The following is a 21,675-nucleotide window of genomic DNA, read 5'->3' as shown; positions in this document are numbered from 1 at the left end:
AACTTAAGGGAATAGGGAGAGTAGTGGAGTAGGACTGGGTGGGAGGGGTGAGGAGGAGGAGGAGGAGGAGGAAGGGGAAAAGGTGAGAGTGGGAAGGTAGGGGAGGGGAGGGAGATAATCAAGGGGCAAGATAAGGGAGGGAGGGAGGGGAGGCAGGAAGGGGAAGGGGTTTCAAGGAGGAGAGTGGAGAAGGAGAGATTTAAGGGAGGTGCGGAATGAGAAGGTGGGTGTCATGATCACTGCTTCCAAGGGGCTAGGACCAGCCCAACGTCCTTGGAAGCAGGCCTCTAACCTTCATCCTAGGCACCAGCCGGTCCCCATTGGGACCTTTTGGACCTTGTCCTGGCACCGGTGGCACCAGGCTCATCAAAATCACTGGTCCCGGCACTGGAAGCGCCGGGCTCATAACATGTATAAAGATGCTTGGGTGGACTTACCTGCAGCAGACCATGCTGCTTACTTACCAGCCATATGGGAATCCTCTACGAGCCGGGACTAGTTTCTTACCTGGGTGGGGCAGGCTCCACTCCCTGGATACAACACTGGAACTCTTCTAGAACAGGAACTCTTTTCTTTCCTGGGCGAGGCAGTGGAGGAAGATGCCTCATCACTCCAAGGCTATTTAAACCACACCCGATTGATGCAACGTGCTTCGCGTTATTCTGCATCTGCAGCAGAACGCTCACCGTGTCGGTTCCAGTCTTCATTCTTCCGATCCTGAACCTGTGAGAACAAAAGCTTACCTTTCTTGTATCCAGCCTTCAGAAGCACCTGCAAAGACAAAGAAACAACAGGTAAGCACAGCAACCTTCACTCGCAGCGCTTTCCTCACCTGATCCATCGGCAGTTACCAACTCTTCGCGCTGCTCCTCCGCCATTATAAAAGCCTGTGAAGACAAAAGCATAATTATTCCTGTGGGGAATTTACTTACCGGCACCCCTCAAATTCCGGTTTTCTTCAACGCTGCATTCCTGCACCTGAAAGAGAAAAGGAGAGACATTAGGCAGGCTATTTACTCACGCGCCATCGCGCCCTCCACAATTAGGCGCCTGCAAATACCCCGGCGTTTTCTAGAGTCTCTTCAGCATCGGAACTCATACCTGCAAAAGAAAAGAGACAGTTGGAGTGCATTTCGAAAGCAGGCAACAGGCACTTACTTACGCACTCCCAAGCGCTTCATTCCTATGCGCTGGCTCGAACTCCGGCTCTCTTCAAACCACCATCTTCCGCCTCAATAGCCCTGCAAGACAAAAGGCACCATTTGAAAAGAACATTATACAGAGCCCCATTCCATACTAACGTGCCCACGCACCTAAAGACTGTAAGGACATTAAAGGTGCCCGGAAACTCACCGTTCATGCAGTTAACGATGGTTAGCAATCCTCTGAAGTCAAGAGGCCTACGTTTCAACCCAGTGAAGGAACTGGTAACGGCACCCTGCACCAGACGCAGATGGAGAGTCCAGCATTCACCTATCTAAGACATCTTACTCTTCGAGTTAGACACACAGTGCGAAGAGGCCCAGCCCCGGAAGCCAATCGAGTCCTGCACTTCACTTTTCAAGATACAGTTACCACCCTGCCAAGACCAGCGCCTCCGTGGGAATCAGGTGAGCGTTACAGTGGGGGTAGAGCGGATTGCAAGAGGTAGGGTGGTTCCAGTGCAGGGGGGCTAGGAGTTGGAAGGAAAGGAAACGGGAGGGGGCACAAGGGGACGGAGGTACAGTGAGAAGGAAATGGTCAGCAGAATGAAGGGAACGGGAGGGAGAGTAGAAAGAGAGGAGGGAGGCGAAATAAGGGCGAGCAAGACCATGGAGAGATCTGAAGACAAGGCAGAGAAAGTGAAAATTAAGTTGGGAGTGAAAGGGACAAGAGGGAAGTAGAGATGGAGTCATGGGAGGTAACGAGACAGAGGGTACGAACAGCAGAATGGTAGATAGATTTGAGGGGGGCAAGATGAGAAGTAGGTAGTCCAAAGAGTAAGGAAGAACAGTAGAAGAGGCGGGAGAAGATAGAGGAGATTAAAAGGTTGGTAGCATGGAAGGTAAGAGAGGGACGGACTTTGCGAATATTGAAGAGGTGGTAGCGACAGGCGCGAGAAGTGAGATATATATAGATATAGATATAGATATATGATAAGATATACTTATGACTTGCCAAGGGACATGGCGCTGGAATGCGATGGCCGTTGCCTTAGCCCTGACTGCGTGGTCATGCGTGTTGACCAGAAGCGGCTTGTGCTGGCCCTCGTACACTTCCTTGATGGCTGAGAGCATCCAGCAGGATATGGAGGCCTGATAGCCTGGTCTTGCGCCTCTGAAAGTGACAGAGTGTCCGATTTGCGGAAGCCCTTGGTCCTGAAAAAGTAGAATTTCAGGGCACGCCTCACATCCAGGCAGTGCAGCACTCTCTGTGCTTCTTCGTTAGGATCGGCAACGAACGTAGGAAGGACTATTTCTTCGTTCAAGTAGAAAGCAGACGGCCCCTTGGGCAGAAATGCTGGGTTTGTCCACTGGACTACTTTGTCCCTGTGAAAGGTAGTATATGGTTCCGAGGCGACCAGCGCCTGGATTTCACTGACCCTACGAGCCGAGGTGAGGCCGACTAGTAAGGCTATCTTGATGGTAACTAGCTTGATATCCGCAGATGCCATTGGCTCAAACGGTTTGTGCGCCAGGGCTCCCAAGACAATGTTGAGGACCCACATGGGGTGCAGCCTCTTGACGAGCGGGTAGAGTTTTGTGAGCCCTGTCAAAAGTTTCTTGGCGATAGTATTGGAGTGGGAGAAGGTCCCCTCCTCCGAGTTCCTGTAAGCTCCGATGGCTGCGAGGTGTGTACGACAGGTGGGCGAGGTGTGCCGAGAAAGAGAGCACGTCGTCCAAGGTACATGCCAAGGAGTAGATTGCTTTGGAGTCTGCCCAGTGGCAGAATCTGGTCCATTTACTTTTATACTGGGCCCTGGTAGCCTTGCTCCTTGCACCCTGTATGATTTCCAGATTAGCCTCGGAGAGGCTGAGGTGCCGCAGCGTTACCTACTCCTGTACCACACTGTGAGGGCTAGTTTCTGTGGTGCGGGGTGGATGACCTGCCTCCCTGCTGTGCCAGATGATGTGCTGGGCCTGTCGGGAGGTGAATCTGAGGCATCTCCGATAGGCTGAGCAGCTCCAAAAACCGTGGCCTAGCCGGCCACCATGGAGCTATTAGAATGGTGTTCATTTGGCAAGACTCCTTGATCTTACAAATCACTCTGTGAATTAGCGGTGCGGGCGGAAAGGCGTAAGCCCTCATGCCGTTCCACTGAAGCCGAAATGCGTCGCCCAGGGAGCGCGGCCCCTGTCCCTGCCAGGAGGCGAATTGAGGGCTGCTCCTGTTGTGCCAGGTGGCAGAGATCCACCTGGGGATTACCCCACCTGTTGAAGATCTCCTGAATAACGAGGTTGTTTAGCTGCCCTGGTAATTGTCCGCTCCCAACATGCGGAGCCTGTCCGCCTCCAGGTTGGATTCCCCCGAGGAGGTGGACTGCCGTGAGGTAGATGTCGTTTTCCAGGGCCCACTCCCACATGTTAATTGCTAGTCTGCACAGAGGGGATCTGGTGCCTCCCTGCTTGTTGACGTAGTACATGCTGGTCGAGTTGTCTGTCTGGATGAGGAGAACCTTGCCCCTGAGAAGTAGTAGGAATGCTCTGAGCGCTAGCCAGATGGCATTCAGCTCTAACCAATTGATTTGGTATTCCTGTCTGGTCCAGGTGCCGTGGACCGAGAGATCGTCCAGGGTGGCTCTCCAGCCCTCAAGCGAGGAGTCTGTGGTGATGGTGGCCTGCAGGGTGGGTGGCCGAAAGGGCTTGCCCATCCGTAGGTTGCAGTCCCTGGACCACCATGTTAGGTCCAGGTGGAGAGATGGAGGAACGTTGATCGTCTCGGATTGAGAGCCCCGCTCCTGGTTCTATGAGGCCACGAAGTGCAACTGAATCCTCCTTATCCTCAATCTCGTGTGTGGGACGGCTAATAGGACCGACGCCAAGAGAATCTGGTACCACCATGCCAAGGTCGCCTCTCTGCTGAGGAAGTGGGTGGTGGCCCTCTTGATGGCTGAGATCTTGTCCTCTGACGGAAATACCTTCTCGGAGCATGTGCCCCAGATGAGGTCCAAGAATTTTAGTCTGCATGGGCTGCAGCTGCGACTTCTTGAGATTGAGCGAGAATCCCAGATCGTGCAGTGTGTTCATAAGGGCAGGGGAAGAGCGGTGAACCGCTTCAGGAGATGTAGCCCTGATGAGCTAGTCGTCGAGGTATGGGTAGATGTGGAGGCCCTGTGCTCTGAGGAGGGCAGCCACCGTATTCCTGAGCCTGGTAAAGACCCTGGGGGCCGAATTGAGACCAAAACGAAGGACCTTGTATTGAAAATGGTAGCCCATGATCCTGAACTGTAGGAATGAATGATGGGGCTGCCAAATCGGGACATGTAGTTACAAGACCTTCAGATCCAGGGAGCACAGCCAGTCTCCCTCGCACAATATCCCTGCTATAAAAGCCGGCGTAACCATCTTGAATTTCTGAAGGGCTAAGGAGAGGTTGACGGTGGAAAGCTCCAGTAGAACTCTCGGGCCCGCCAGGTTCTTCTTCTGAATGGCGAAATTCCTGAAGTAAAAGCCCAAGCCTCGCTGGGAGGCAGGGACTTCATCCACTGCCTGGCTCTCTATGAGCGACCGCATCTCCACCAGAAGAGTTGCGGTCCCAACCTAAGGGAGTGGAGTGGAGGTGGGAGGAGAGGCTGGGATAGGTAGGCGTACCCCGTGGATACTACGGAGAGGAATCGGGGGTCCATGATATTCTGGTGAAAGAAATTAGCATGGAGAGCAAGCCTGCCCCCCATTGGAGACATGTGGACCTGAAGGGGCTTGTCATGCCTTCTTTCCCTCAGAGGCTGTAGCGGAGGAGGGGGACTGGAAAAAGACCTCATCTCCCCCTCGCCCCCCATTTTTGTTGCTTGCACCGGTTCTGAGATGGCGAGCGGTCCGGCTGCCTGGATCTCCGTTCCTGGAAGCCACGGAACCCTCCATACGTACGCCCCCTGTCGGAGCGCTGCTGTGACTAGGTGTACAACTTGGGCGTGGTCTTTGTCAAGATGGATAACGACTTGGCTGTTTGTGAGCGGTTTTTCTTCTTGTCCAGCTCTTCGTCTGTGGTGGAGTGGAAGAGGTCCCCCCCTCGAATGGTAGATCTATTATGCGTTCCTGGACGTCTGGGTTGAATTTCGTGGCCTGGATCCAGGCTGTTGTTCTCATGTCCCTGGCGATACAGATGGCACAGCCAGAGGTGTCGATATGGGCCACGGTGTATTCCATGAGGTCCTGCGCCACCAGCTTGGCCTCTGCCAGCCCCACTTTAAAACGTGATTGGCTCTGCATTGGGAGTTCCAGGGGGAAGTCCGCAATTTCCTACCATAACCTTTGGTTTGCGGCAGCCAGCATGGCAACGGCGTTGGCCTGAAGAAGATGCAGGAACGTGTTGGAATAGAATTTCTTGTCGTACGCCTCCAAGATCTTCTCCTTGCCTAGTAGAGCCGCAGAGGAGGCGGCTGAGGACGACTGAGGCTTGGAGTAGGAGTGATGCTGCAGCGATCACCGAGGAATGTGGTTGAGGATGGGCAGAGAGTACTTGGCGTCCAGGCGTCAATTGACCGGCTGGGCCGAGTGGGGCTTAAGCCAACCGTTCTTGGCCAGGGAGACTACATCGGTCTGCAGAGGAATCCCTGTTTGGGCAGATGGGCGTCGCATGAGGACTTCAGCCAGAGCCCCCTCTGCCGGCTGCTAGAGCTTGGGCTGGGGTAGGCGCAGGTATTCCGCCAGCCCAACAAGACGTTTGTTGAAGGCCCGGGCTGAGGATGGCGTGTAAGGATCCTCTGCGTTATCCGTGTACTGCGGCTCAGCAGGATCCTGCGTAGGTGCAGGAGTCGCTGGAGCCGGAGGCTGGGGCACAGGGACCACAGCTGGAGGCGGCGGAGGCTGGTACAGAACCGCCTGAGGAGTTGGCTGGGAAGCCGGGACCAGCGGCTGCACCGGGGCTGGGGGCGCCGGCGGAGACGCTTGTGGTGCCGCTAGCTTAGTCGGGAGGACTTCCCTGATGTCTTCCTTGAGGATAACCTCCATCCGAGGTGACTTCATAAGCCTGAGGAACCTGTCAAAGAACCCCTCTTCACTGGTCTGAAGGGGGGCTAGTGGGTTCTGACAGGGTAGCCGGAGGCTGCTGGGGCCGCTGCATACCCTGCCCATATGGACGCAGTGGGAAGCTGCCCTGCGCATAAGGATAGGCTGTCTGCCCCGTACCTTGTTAAGGCCAGTCCCACCTCAACACTTGTTCTTTGCCGAACTCCTCAAATGGCGTCCGACGGGTGCCTCTGTCTGGCGCGGCAGCCATCTTGTCGAGCTGCCTGCCACATGCTTGCGACGTGTTGCTTGGCTCGCTTGGCCCAGCCTCCTCCAGGACTCTTGTATGTGGATCACAAGGCCTACCTTGCTCCTCGGGCCTAGGCCCGGTAGGTGTGACACCCTCAACCCGTGGGTCGGTAAAGCTGCGTTTAGGAGCCCCCTCGGACGTATTGCCAGTACTAGGGCGTAGCCCTTTGGCCATATTGCCAGTACAAGAGCCAAGCCCCTTGGATGAAAATCCGGTACAAGAACCTTCCTGTCCCTCAACACTGCCACCGGGAGGATCCCTCGGCCAGAGGGCCAGTAGCGGAAGCAGCCTTGGTGCACATGCTGGTACAAGGAACTGACGGGTCCCTCCCACGCGGGTAAGTCCTTGGGAAGGAGTCTCCTTTGGGGGGGGTGCAATGGGAAATAGTGACCCTTCCTTGGGCCTGGTTCGGTGTTTCACAAAGTTCTTGAGGTCCTCTGGAGGCGACTTCTGGAAGAGCTTCCTCCACCTGGCTACTCTGTTCTTCAGCGCTTTCGATGACAGCGAGCCACACGCTGAATAAGCTTGCCAACCGTGGTCTAGGCCAAGGCAATGTAGGCATAGAGCGTGGGGGGTCTGAAGTTGGGAAGAGCCTGTTGCAGGATGGACACCTGCTGAACCCTGTGGAAGTCGACATGCGCGGGAGGAGCGTGGCGCCTGAGGACCGAGTACCTGAATGATAGATAATACAACAAAAAATGACGAAGAAGTATCCGCGCGTGGAATTACATGGGCAAAGCCAAACCCAGGAGCACTGGAGATTTCGGCCCCTTCCCGTTGGTGCAGAAAAGGGGACGGAGGTGTGGCGCCGGAGGGCAGAGTCAGGGCTGCGCATGCTCCCTGGGCTGCACCCCTGCGTGCCTCTAAATTTAAAGGGGAAGACGTTTTTTTTTTCTGGTGAAAAAGTTTGTCTCCCATTCCTTGGAAGGGACGCCCATGCGAACAAAAAAAAATGCAATACTCCGCTGTGACCACTGGATGTCGGACCTATGCACAGCATGTGAATCTAAGCAGATACAACCATCAGAAATGCTTTTACGGTAAGTAATGCATTGTCATACATTCACAGATCGGGTGATAGTAAATCAGTGATTAAAAAGCCAATTTAATAAACACAAGAGCAGGCTTACAAGATCGGAAATTGACCAAGTCTTGTCATTGAGGACAATAGCTAGCCCTAAAATATAAGTTCTTTACACTCCAGCCCTTTGTCAACTTGATTAGTCTGCCAGCTCCGGGATAATAATTCAATCTCTGCCTCAAACATATATTTTTGACACTCTGTGAACAACCTTTTAGTGTGCTTGAGAAGAATGAAAGGGGTAATTTAACCATACCTTTCAAACAAAACTGCATAATTTCCTCTTGAATCTTCTCATTTGCTCAATAATCCCTTATCCCTGGTCTGTTACGTAAGATTGAATTAATTGTGGCTCTGTTATGTATAACAATTTTTATTGTGTGGCTGAATATTAACGTTTCTTTAGTTCATTTTCTAAATGAAATAAACAGTCCATGAACTATCACATTTGATGTAACCACATACAGTCCTAAAGTAAGTTACTTTCGCAAGTTGGTATATTCAGGGTGTTTTGCACAAGTCAACATTTGTAAGTGCATTTTTGAGATTAGATTCATATAGCCACAAACTGTTGATGCAAAGTTTGCTATACATGTAATGTAATTTTCATTTTCATAGTGCCTTTCCCATTGATATGGTTTCAAAGTGCTGTAGTTCTATGCCCTCTGGCGAAATTCGTCAGTCGAGTTTAGAATGTGTGTGTGCATTTTAGTCAATACGAAGGTAGGTAAGGGTTGCCAAGTCACTGCTAACTGCCCAAAATGAGCTGACATATGGATGGGTGCTGTGAAATAGTCTGGAGAGTATGTGAGAGCAGGGAAGACTCATGTGTGCAGCTAGACCAAATTTGTGTTGTGGGGGAAATCTGAATTGAGATGGCAGAGGTGTTGTGCAGTGTGTCTTGGACTAGTGTTTGATAGCACATGCTTGAGGATGGCCATGCCTCGACTGTCTTCCATAAGCATCAAGTGATACGTACCTGTGTGTCCCGGGTGGTTTCTTGTTTTTGTAAATGCAGCTGAATTCAGAAGGGGGCAAATTCAAAGCAGGGCTAGATTATACAGAGGGGCTATATTCAAGGCAGCTAAATATAATACTGTGGCTATACCCAGGAAGCTGCTAGATGTAACACAGTGGCTATACTCAAAATTGCCTTTAAATATAACACATTGGCTATACTCAGAAATGCAACTAGATATAGCACAGTGGCTATACTCAAAAGGCAGCTAAATATGACACACTGGATATAATCAAAAATATAGCTACATATAACACTGGCTATATTTAAAAATGCATCGAAGTATAACAGAGGATATACTCTAAGGCAGCTATGTTAAATAGGATGTGCTAAAAAATGCAGCTAAATGTAAGTGGCTTGATGTAAGATGCAAATGCCCATTACATTACATTACATATAATATAGTGCTTATAACTAAAGAATGCAGCTAAATATATCAGTGACTATATTCAATATTTCAGCGAAATATAACTGAATATACTTCAAAATGCAGCAATCTATGATGGTGGATGGACTCAAATACATCTAAATGGAACAGTGGCTATATTAAAAAATGTAGTTAAATAGAACAGTGAATATATTTGAAAAGGCAGCGAACTATGACACAGTGGATGGACTCAAATGCAGCTGAATTTAATGGGGGCCAATTCCAAGCAAGGCTATATTCCCCACAGTGGGTATGCTCAAACGGCAGCTGACTTTAATACAGTGGCAGAATTCAACAAAGCTGCTAAATTCAACACAGTGGTTACACTCGAAGAATTTGCTGACTGTAACCCAGAGGCAAACTTCAAAGCGTAGGTAACTTCAGCATGGCGGTTAATCTCAAAAGCAGCTAAGATTAATACAGTGGCTATATTCAAAGATGCAGATAAATTCAGCATGGGGCAATCTAAGGCACGCAGTAAGAGTGAAAGCTGTGGTGAAACTGTGAAAGCTGTGGTGAAACTGTAGATCAGATAGATGCAAGACAGTGTCGTGAAATCACAAATACAGATACAGCACTGGCTGTGCAACCAAATAGTCGTCTCTTAACTGGAGGTTGCTGCAGACGGCCTTAGAGGCCTGGCTGGGCTACCCAGGGCTAACAGGCGATGGAGGTGCCCTTTGTCTTAGCCCTTGGCTGATTACCCGGGCAAGGCTGCCCTAGGGCTCACAAATAAATGCTGGATTTACTGGAGCACCGGCCTATCGGGGAGGGAGTGAGCGTGGGAAGGGAGGAGCTGGTGGAACAAACACACAAGGCAAAGATGACTACAATAGCGCTGGCAGCGTGGTGAAATTAAAGATAAAATGAACTCTAAAGCAAGTGGTTCAGGGGATGCAAGGCCTTACCAGTGGTGAAAAAGGAGGGTCCTGCCTCTCAAGGTCTCCCAGTGAATCAACAACGATGGTAAGTAAAGGGATGATGTAAAGATGGAACTAAATAACAAGTGAAATGTGAAGCAGCGTTGTTGGCTTCTTGTCTGCGCATAAATCAAAATTGCAATCTAAAATACAAATAGATTTTAATTAGTCATTTGAACAGCCTGACAAGTGTTTCGAGCTACAAAGCTCATCAGAGGCTGGGAGTTGTTAAACAAATGTTGTAGAATAGATATGAGTTCAACACAATTATACATAGTGAACAAGGGGAAAAAACAAAGGAGGGTGACCCAAGCACAGGGCAAAGGGGTGGTATAGAAAAACATAACCAAAACATAACCAAAACATAACATGTTAATATCACATGTCCAAAATGATTTCACATATCAGTGCACCATTCATCAATTCCATAAAAGGATATGGTGTGGCACATCCACAGTTGCAGATTTCGAAAATAATATGGGTGCAATGGCAGACGAAGAAATTAGAGAAGAAACAAACAAATGCCAAATTAGTTAAGGTGCAACGCTATGGTAACTTAGTATTGTCTCTCCAGTAAGTGTTCCAAACAGACAGTAATTAAAAACGTATTTAAATACCTTGAATATCTTGAGGATATACAAAGGTACTGGGAGAAGAATGAAATAAAAAAAATAAAGAAATTTTATGTTGTTTTGTGCAAATAGATATTGAAAACATTACAAAATACAGTTGCGCGCAAATGTTTTTAATATTGAAGAAGGTGTACATTTCCTTACCAATTTGCTTGTTTGGTTAGGTGGTAACTGTGGGCTCCACTGTCTGCGGGGAAAAAAAAGCAATTTATTATAATCTTGCCAATTGATGCTGATATATTTGCCCATAATTACAGAGATTGGAAGGTATAAAAATTACAAAATTAACATACCTAGTGATCCGTGTCCACAGTTAATGTATCGGATGAAACGGGGAAGAGGGAAGAACAACAAAAAAGAACCGCTAATTAGATACTATTAGCTAAGCTCGCCGCGGCAGACGGTCACATGTGCTGCCCTCAATGCTAATTAAGGAAAGCAGGGGCTAGCGCGAAAGACCTTTACTCATCAGCGTCTCCGCCTGTGTGTGGAAACTGGAGCCTTGCGTCATGGGATTCGCATACTCTTTAATGCGGCATGCACCGCAGAAGCAGTCGTCGGACCATCCCATCGAAAGAACGTTACCAGGTAAGAGAGTAACTTGTTCTTCGAGGGGATTGGGTCCTCCGACGTATTCCATATCTATGGCAGACTCCCAAAGCAGTACCAACGCAAGGAGGTGGGAAAAGAATTCAGAATACAGAAATGTAGAATGCCCAATCAAATTACAGAGTAAAGGACCGCCTTGCCAAAGGCCAGATCCTGCCCATGGATAGAATCGAGGGAGTAGTGACGTACAAAAGTATGAACCGAAGCCCAGGTGGCTGCATCACAGATGTTACGAATAGGAACACCCCTCTGTAGGGCAGTAGAGGCAGCCATCGTACCCCTGGTAGAATGGACCCGCAAGCGTTAACATTCAGAAATTGCCAGAATAAACCAGCGAGACAAAGTCTGCTTAGTAACCGCTTGTCCCAAACGCCTTTCAGCGTAACCAATAAAGAGTTGATCGGCCACTCTGACCCAGCCAATGGAGCCTCTCCTCTTCCTTACCTGGAAGCGGAGGAGGATAAAATGCCGGAAGAATAACCTTCTGGCCTAAATGAAATTCCGACACCACCTTCGGAAGAAAGGAAGGACGAACTCTAAGGACAACCATGTCCTTATGAAATACAGTGAAGGGTGGCTTAACTGAAAGTGCCTGTAACTCACTCTGTGAGCGGAAGTAACCACAACCAAAAACAGTTTTCAGAGTTAACAGTCTCAAAGGGCAAGAATGCAAAGGCTCAAACGGAGCACCCATCAGAAACTTGAGGACAAGGTTCAAATCCCAAACGGGCACCTGGAAAGGTGACGGAGGGAACACATTAGTGAGTCCTTTTAGAAACTGAGAAATTAAAGGGATTTTAAAATAAGAACACTCTTCAGACGAGCGCTTAAATATGTTCAGCGCCGCCAGGTAACCTTTAACGGTACCCACTTGCAAGCCCCTGTGGGCTAAAGAAAGCAAAAAAGACAGAACCACAGGAATGTCACATGAAAACGGATCCACATTCTTAACCCTGCACCAGTCGCAGAACTTTCTCCAATGGCAACGGTACAGGGACTTTGTTGCTGGCCTTCTGGCCGAAAGCAACACCTCCATCACGTCTTCAGGGAGGTCCCAATACTTATACCTCAACCTTTCAGAAACCAAGCGTGAAGGTTGAGGGATCTGACCTCTGGATGGAGAACCTGACCCCCCCTCCTGTGAGAGCAGATCGTCTCGGTAGGGAAGACGACGTGGAGGGCAGATGGACAAGTCGAGAAGGTCCGGGTACCACATCCTCTGGGCCCATGCTGGAGCAATGAGGATCATCCGGTAACAGAACTTCCATAACCTCTGCAGCACATGCGGGATGACGGGGACTGGAGGAAACGCGTACAGCAGTGGGAATGACCACTCCACCATGAACACATCTCCTAAGGCTCCTCTTGGAGGAAATTCCCGCAAGCAGAACCTTTCGCACTTCCGGTTAACACTGGAGGCGAAGAGATCCACTTGAGGGGTCCCCCAAAGGGCGAAGATCTCCAGGAGAATCTCCTGAGCCAACTCCCACTCGTGAGAGATCACGCTCTGCCTGCTCAGAGGGTCCGCCGTCTCGTTTTCGTCTCTGGCCAGATGAACTGCCGAGATCGAAACTTCCTGCTGGATTGCCCAGAACCAGAGCTGCATCGCCTCCCTGCACAGATGAAGTGATCCTGCCCCCCCTTTTTGTTGAGGTAGTGCATGGCCACTGTGTTGTCTGTCAGGACCAGGACATTCTTTCCTCGCACAGTCGGCAGAAAAGCCTTCAGGGCAAGCCTGACAGCCCTCAGCTCCAACAGATTGATATGGAGTCTGGACTCCGACGGAGACCAACGGCCGCTGACTGTCAACTCGTTGGCATGAGCTCCCCATACCGTGAGGGATGCATCCGTCAGGATAGTCACCTGCGGCCAGGGTAGCCAAAATGGAGCCCCCTTCATCGGATTGCCTTCGGCGGCCCACCACAGAAGGTCCGGGGCGACCGAGGGCGGCACCTGAACGGGGTCCGACATCCTGCCGGAGGACCACTGGAGCTTGAGTGCCCATTGCAAAGATCTCATCCGCAACCTGGCCTCTGGCACCAGAAGAATGCAGGATGCCACGAGGCCGAGCAATCTCAAGAACTCTAATGCAGGGAGACTCTGGGCATGTTGAAACTTTAGCACCATCTGCTGAATGTGATGAGCCCTCACCTGGGGAGGAAAACACTGCCCCAGGGACGTGTCGAGCACTGCTCCGATGTACTGGAGCCTCTGAGTTGGCATCAAGTGGGACTTCTAAATTGAGGGAGAAGCCCAGCTTGTGGAGGGAGTGGCAGGTGACGGACAGATGATCCAGGACTTGCTCGCTAGAGCGCGCCCTGATCAACCAATCGTCCAGGTAGGGGTAGACGTGAACCCCACCTTTCCCCCAACCGCAAACCTCAGGTACTTCTTGTGCTTTGGATGGATCGGCACATGAAAATAAGCGTCCTTGAGGTCGAGAGACACCAACCAGTCCTGAAGTTGAAGGGCCTGGAGGACTTGAGAAAGAGTAACCATCTTGAACTTGTCCTTCCTGAGGAGTTTGTTCAAACTGCGCAAGTCCATGATTGGTCTCAATCCCCCGTCTTTCTCGGAAATCAAAAAATAAGGGGAATACCATCCCTTGTTCCTCTCCGCTACAGGCACCAGTTCAATGGTGCCTTTCTCCAGCAGGGCTTGAACCTCCTGCACAAGGAGCGGATCCGGACTCTGCAACGAGAGATTCCCCGGTGGATTGTCGTGAGGCCTCTGCCGAAAGGGAAGACAGTAGCCGTGGGCTATGATCTCCAGAACCCACACATCTGAAGTAATGGCACGCCATTCGACAAGATGGTGCGCCAGCCTTCCCCCAACCAGGAAACCATGGGACACGGCCTCATGACTGAGCTGAAGCGGCTGCGGCATTGCCTGAGGGCAAAGAGGCAACTGCCCTAGCGGCCTTGGCACCTCGGGTACCTTGCTTTCCACCTCTGGCACTCCTACGGTGGCCCCTTTGACTGGCAGCTCCTCTCGCTTTACCAAAGAATGAGTAATAACGAAAGGAACCTCCCCTCCACTGCTGTCCCCTAGGACGAAAAGGCGGAGGTTGGCGAACTGCAGTGCCCAACGACTTTGCTGCAGCTTTGGAGGTCTGCAACCTCTCAAGGCTCTTGTCAGCCTTGCTGCCAAAAAGATGGACACCATCAAAGGGCATGTTGAGGAGCCGGGTCTGCACATCATTAGCAAACCCCGACTTCCGCAACCACGCAAACCTGCGTATTACAGTGCTCACCGCCATGGACCGGCTGACGCAATCTGCCATGTCCAAACCCGACTGAACGGCCTCACACATGGCATCCTTGCCATCCTGGACCATAGCAAGAAAACCATCCCGTTCGTACCCTTCGGGAATATGTTCAGCCGCTAAGGAAACACAGTTTCACAGAGTGTGCGTGAAACGTGACAAGGCACATACAGAGTTGGCCGCCTGAAGAACCATACGCCCTGAAGAAAACACTTTCTTCGCCTAACCATCAAAACGCTTGTCGTCCCTATCAGGAGGGATGGTAGGATATGACGCCTGCTTTGCTGGGGCCGTAGCCGCTTGCACCACCAAACTCTCCGGAGTGGGGTGCTTGGTCAAGTAGCAGGGGTTGCTACTGGCTGGGCGGTATTTTCGCGGCAAAGACTTGCCCACTGCCGGGAGACTCTCCGGAGCAGTCCAAGCCGCTGCCACCAAGGTCTACCAACTGATCCGGTACTGCCGTTCGATATTGCTCTACAGTGGAGGGTGGCAGCGGCTTGGACTGCTCCGGAGAGTCTCCCGGCAGTGGGCAAGTCTTGTGCTAATTTCTTGTGTACATGTTGTGTATGTTGTAGTGGGCTCCATAGCACACCAACCAATGTCTGGCAAACTCAAAACATGTCACGCTTTTGCATAATGGGGAGACTGAGATGGATTTCCAAAATCAACGTTTGGGTGGACTTTTGGAGGCCAACCTATTATGGTGAACAGGAAAGACACTACAGTCTAGCCAAAGCCAATCAAATTGGGTAGCTGAGGCTTAGGATAAGGGGATGTGCGATTAGTCTAGGGATAAAATGAGTTAACACAGAACACCATTCATTCCAGTTGGCCTCTGAATATGTACAATGATTTATTAATCCTTTTAAAATACACACTAAACAAATGAAACCTCTAGTCACATTATTGTCACACACTTATTGTAAAACAGTGCCATACATTCACCCTTATGAGAGAATAGATAGCATCTGATAACGGTATCTGGTCAATGCATCTATTGCCGTTCCATCAAATTTTTTCCATCTAAAAAATGTGCAACGCATGCATGTTTTTGGAGGTAAAGGGTTAATTTTTGTTCAGGAGGATTTTAAAGGGTAAAAAAACAGGGGTTTCGAGGGGGGGGTCCCCATGCCCCCCACACCAAAATGGAGAAAAAAATGCATTTGATGCTAATTTTTTAGATGTAGAAAATTTGATGCAAATGCATTTAGCTGCAAGGAATTTGATGCAATTGCCATAAACCTTTCATAACCAGTTTAAAACGGGTAAGTAGACAGATGCATAAAGTTCAGTGTTAATATGTTTACTTCAGAGTAACCATAAAACAGTTCCCTGAAACTTAGTAAGTCCAGCTCTATGATGGTTTGGGCCTTGTGCCCTAAAGACATCAGTTTCAAAGTTAACCCTTTCAGGAAGATTTCCTATGTGATTAGAAGATGTTAGATGCTAGTGGTTCTGATTCAAATAGATGATGAAAGTTCAGGTAAGTAACTTACTCAATCCCAATACACTAGGATAACCCTAGCAAGCGATCCTTGACCAGTCACCACCAACCAAAGTTGGCCAAATTCGAGATAGGGACAGGACTTTACATCCATGTAACCCTATGGAGAACAGATGGGAAAGGAACTGCCTGCAGGGACATGGGCGCAGGTGTTGGCGTCCCGCAGGGCCCCTCCTTGAGATTCCTTCCTCGCTGTTGCTGGCTGCTATCCCCTCCCAACTGCTACCTGCCTGCTTTCAAAACCGGCACACTTCCCCCGCAGAAGGAGGTTTGTGGTCTTTCCTTGTGGGACCCTCTGTGTATTGTGATGTCAACTCGCTATCTACTAGGTGAGGCTGTGTTCATCATTTGGGTGTTGTGCTGTGCTTCACTCCCAACTCCACGCCAGAACGCAGGACGAACAAGTATCTACACGGGAGATAACTGGGCTACTGGGAATCTAGTACTCCTGTAACAATGGACAAGATTGAAAAGCTTGAAAACACTGAGTTATTGGTATCGCTGTATACTTAACTGCATCCTTGGGTCTTCTGCTGCAGTGAGGCCCTCTGTGAAATTACTAGCATGTCTCCAAGTGCGCCATTGTGCTTTAAGTAACCAGGAGTATCTCACGCGGGGTCGCTCATCCTGAGTTTGCCACTACAAACACCATGGCAGCAGCTTCTGCTCAGGAACCGTGGAACTTGCAGAGGCACCCGCATCTGCCCCTGTTTTTGGACCTTGGCTTGGACTTGGAATAGGACCCAAGCGGAAAATACTGACCCTTAAGAGGAAAAAGAAAATCCCAAACCCAAATACTTCAGACCTTTCAGGCACTGTCGATCTAGTGGACATCAGTGTAGCCGAAGTTGCTGGCACTTTTGGCGGTGCCCACCTGCTAATGAGTGAAATCCAGCAGTTTTTGGGAACACTTAGTGTACCTAGCAGTACATCCCACGGGGAGGGTTATCCAATGACATTATCTTGGCTGCGAAAAAACTTGACACCCCAACCTGTTCAATCGCTGTCGACCTGGATTGCAGCCTGCCAACCTGTTCAATTGCTGGACCTGGATTGCAACAACTGCACACAGGTTGAGCTCTTAGTAACTCCAGCCTGGCTGCTCCAGTTCTAACTCCTGTTGCTAGCACTCTCAGCCCATTGAAAACAAACCCCTTGGTGTTCCCCCTCTGTCTATAGGGTGGCAGGAGGGCCATTGTTCCCTGGCGCGGTCCACAATTTTGTCACCAAGCGGGCATGGGGTTGTCGAAGCAGCGAAGAGAGTCATCTTAAGATTAAGCAGAGGAGAGCAGGAGGGCTTCATTGGGACTTAACAAGAGCGGGTCAGCTGCAGGAGTTGTCTTTGGGTCATCAGCGGGCTGCACTTCTTCATTGGTGGTCTTGGCTCGAGCAGTGATCTGTTGAATGGCTGCATCCTTTTATCTAGGATATGGACTGGAAACCTCCTAACAGCCAGTCTTGTCAGCAGGCTTTCCTCCAATCAGCAGCCAACAGGATGAGGAGGAGTTTGGCTATAAAAGCAGAGCCTGCTCACTCTGAATTCAGTCAGGGACAGGTTCCCTGCATTTCTCTCCACATGTGGATGAATGGAAGAGGAGCTGCATCCTGAAGGAGGCGGTGAAGGAGCCTGGACTACCCTGGAGCACTGCCTGCCCGGGAGCTCCCTGAAGAGCCTGTAGGAAACCCAGGGGGAAGGAGGAGAGTACCCCTGCAGCCCACATAAGCCTAAAAGGTGGGAGAGATGACCTGCCTGGGAAGAGGCTAAGGCAACCCTTCCATAAGAACCTGGTAAAGAGATCAGGCCAGAAGCAAGTCCCCTGAAGAGAAGAGGGGGAAGAGCCAAGTCCCCTGAAGAGGGGGGCACAATAGAGAAAGGGCCTCCAAATAAGAGGTGGGTATACCCGATGCGGGTGTGGGGGGACTCAGAAGCCCAACTGGAGGTTGGGGAAACCTACTAAGCAACCAAGAGAGATAGTGAGAGGAATGAATCAACCAATGGATTAAGATAAAGAACCAAAGCACATGACCCAGCTGATCCCTTGCCCAAGTGGTCCTGCACCTGGAAGGCAACTATAGGTCCCAGTTTGAGTATTTGTCTAAGCAGCCCAGTTGCTGATCTCGGGGAGAACGCCTGCCTGAATTGATGGAAGTTGTTAATTTAGGGAAGGAAGTTGATGATTCTCTATCCGCTTCCCCCGAAGACTTTTCCACTTAAGGAAAGGACTTTTAAGAATTTTCCACATTTCAACTTTTAATTTAGCCATTCTGATAACTCACTATTTTAGGAACACTTGTTAGGCACCGGTCTTATGAATGTAATTGCAATCTGTAACAGGCAACAACTAACATGTAAGATGTATCAAAACTTCACTGTAACCATATTCTTAAGTTCTAGCGCCTTGAGGCCTCTGGGCTAAGTGCGCGTTACAAATGCCAAATAAATAAATAAACTTGGTTTAGGAAACATTTATATTAAGTTGAGGATTACTTGTGAGACAAATTGACTTTAGGGTTTTTAATACTTTGGGCCCTGTTTGCACTCAATCAGTGAAGTGCACCTTATGTTTGCAGTGTTCACGCAGAGGTAGACTTCAAAATAATGTGTGTTTTAACACTTCACTGCATTCCTCAAACCCTGCTTTGGCTTACTTTTGCTTAATAAAGAGTTTTCTTTGAAAATACTTCAAGTCTGAAACCCTAATGTTCGCCATGGCGTCTCACTAGTCACAACCCTTTGAAGTCTAAGGTAGGAAAGCAGCAACAAGAAAATCTTTCCTAACAAACACCCCACAAACTGTTCGCAACAGACTGCCGAAAGCCAAAGTTGAGCAAAGAAACCAAAATCTCCTTTAGCTACACATTTTACTGAAATGCAACATCAGGTTTCCCAATTAAAATTTACATTTTTGGCTGTTGTACCCAAGCATCCGTGAGATGGATATAGGCAAACATGCTTAAAGCATAACTCTACCTTTCCATCCTGCATGAACAAAGATCTGTTGCACAAACCTATCAAGCAACTTTATTTGCAGAACATTTGAACAATATGCTTTGACTTTTTATGGAGGCTGGAGTCCACTAGTCATTTTTATTTGCGTTCACTTAGATAAGTGAGTTTAAGAACTGTATTTGGTGTGTGTAAACAAAAAAGCTTGTATATTTTGGCCTTTGGTACATGTCTATTTAATGCAATTTGAAACATCTCCATTCGGGTAGATTTTATAATATGAGCATCCCAGGGAAATAATGTCCCAGAAGCAGTGCTTAATTTGTGGTGGGTGGGAAGGCTTGACAGGGCTGGACCCTGGAACTTATTCCTGAGCCACGGCACTCATTTCTGAACCCAGCATGAGTGTGCTGTGGTGTTTTGGCAATTTTGTTATATTACTATGACTGACTGATCGTTAAAATAACAATCAACAATGGTGTGCACCGGCCATGGTCTCTGCATCCTTTGCTGACTCACTGTTATTTATGAGCGTGACCCAGGCTGGTAGAACGGTGCCATTTATCCATTTTCATGAATAGCAACGTGTTGAAAGGGTACAATGCTGGGCACTGATGTTGGCCATACCCGCACATTGCTCCACTCAGCCTGCATGATATTGCTGCAAATTCTCTACTGTAGTAACCAGCAGGGTATGGGGACAACATGACAGACACCAACTGTCCCAATGCAGGAGCAATGTGAGTGGAAAGGTAAGTATTGATTAAGAGTGCCTATCATGTGTCCCAACCTATACAAGAAGATCTTGATGCATTGTTTGACAGACCAGTTCATACGTTCAGTAAATCTTTAGCCTGCATTTTTCCATCAATTTACCATAAGGAGGAAAGCATTTTTGCTCTCTTTCTGTGGATAGATGGTTCACATGTTCCACTTGCCACCAATGGGGTAAGATCAAAATGTTGTGCTTTAAAGAAACACTTAACATATTAGCTGAGTCTTAAAATAGATAAATGTTTGTCGATTGGTATCTGTAAATCACACAGTGCTTCCTTTACCCTTAGTTGAACAGGTGGGAGTTTCAGCTTTAACCCCAAATATGACACCACTGTATGGAGCAGCCATGGGTGGTGTAAATAGTGAGTGGGGAGCCACCCACCCTGATGTCACAGGCATGCTAGAAGGGATTTGACCCTGGCACTTACTTTCTTGCAATTTAAGCGCTACCCGGAAGTGCGTGTTTTATCACAGAAACGGACATTGGGTTTGGCTTTCACTGTCAAGGAACAAGTAATATGTTTATTCAGTAGGAAACGATAGCGATCCTCATGTTGAACAAGTGTTGGGTTTAATTTTGAATTTTGTTTAAACCTCTGTTTTTTCTTGATATTATACTAACATAGACAACTGTTGAATATTAAGCATTGAACGATGTATTGTTGGTTTGCATGTGTTATACACTTGTCCCCCATTGATAAAATCAATGAATGAAGAAATACATTTAAAACAATATATTTCAGAATATGTTCATAGCAAGGACCACTAGTAAGTGAATATAAGGCATTAGTTTGGCTTTTTTTGTTTAATGTCCTACTTTACTTGTAACACTTGCTGCTTGGCCCTAGACAAGTTGGTGAGGTGGTGCAACGACGAGGAGACCAGCGTGGGGTAGGGAAAAACTGTTGATAGATGTAGAGAGCTTGTTTAGGCAAGGAAATGGATGGAGGAGCCAAGCGGAAGTGAGAAGTAATTCAGAATGCAAAAAGAGGACATGTTAGGAAATCGAAGGGTACAGATATCATTAGTTCAACTGATGAAGTTTTAAAAACCTTTCAGAGATGAAGAAGGGGGGAGTTCGCTGTTTAGCATACTTGGATTTAAACCGGTCCCAACCACATCCAAAAGGCATATATTTCCCCTTGTATTTATGCAGATAAATAGAAGAGCGATACCATTTTTACTGCAGAAGCAAAAAACAAAATGGCTTTATCGTTCTAGAGCTTTATCCCTTGAACATTGATTTATTTGCATCGAAAGACATTGTAACCATTGTAACTTGAAGTAGATTTGGTATTCCCCTACTTTTGTGTTTTTGTCCTCATGGTTGATTCATTAACTTGAATCAGATGTTGGCATGTCATCTACTTCATACTAGTGAATCAAACATGCACAACAATGTGTGTTAACACCAAACCTACTTCACTAGAAAATGTTGTTGGCTGCAATAGTTGCTTTTTTGCCCCACATTACCCTGCCTGGTCTGTATGCTTAGACTTTCATGAAGTATCCTCACAGTATTTAACTTGGAATTTCAGAAATTTGGAAGCATTGAAGACTTGAAAGAAGAAGATTCTCCTTTAACTGTGGTACTAATATTCAAGACCAGATCGGAAGCTGAAAATGTAAGTAGGTTTGTATGTAAGACGACTAGGCTGTTGACTTTTTAGGACCTGAAACCAATGCATAGGCATTCAACCAGTAGTTTCCCTGGATTATGGTCTCCAATTTGTGAACGTTTTTCCATGCTTGTGATGCTTACTATAAACCTCATGCTGAAGTAACGTCCTGTTCTTCAATGCTGGTAGTAAGGTCAATCAATAACTGAAGCCTTTTTTTCACAACAGCACCACAGCTTGGGCTTTTCTCTCAACTAAAAAGAGTCCAAAGCCACCCCACCCAAATGCCCCTGGTTCATTGGAGAGGTTCTGTACATGTGTTCTGTCGAGCCTATTCTCCCCGAGGACTGTTGTCAACATTGACCATATGGTGCAGCAGTTCCAATCCCAACTTCAGATCCAAGGCTCTACTCTTCCAGG

General features: G+C 48.5%; 1 protein-coding gene across 4 annotated transcripts in view; it reads left to right on the top strand.

The window, feature by feature from the left end:
• Positions 1 to 21,675, top strand: part of RBM27 (RNA binding motif protein 27) — a 1,859,884-nt gene that overhangs the window by 1,764,455 nt on the left and 73,754 nt on the right. For all 4 annotated transcript variants that reach the window (XM_069652445.1, XM_069652444.1, XM_069652443.1 and 1 more), the window contains one exon: positions 21,175 to 21,261. In XM_069652445.1, the coding sequence (XP_069508546.1) occupies positions 21,175 to 21,261 (87 nt within the window). The remainder of the gene's footprint in view (positions 1 to 21,174; positions 21,262 to 21,675) is intronic.

The sequence above is a fragment of the Ambystoma mexicanum genome, chromosome 3p (assembly GCF_040938575.1).
Source record: "Ambystoma mexicanum isolate Mex_15411 chromosome 3p, UKY_AmexF1_1, whole genome shotgun sequence".
In the NCBI taxonomy this organism is placed as follows: domain Eukaryota; kingdom Metazoa; phylum Chordata; class Amphibia; order Caudata; family Ambystomatidae; genus Ambystoma; species Ambystoma mexicanum.
Note: the sequence above shows the minus strand (reverse complement) of the source record. Positions and strands in the feature narration are given on the sequence as shown.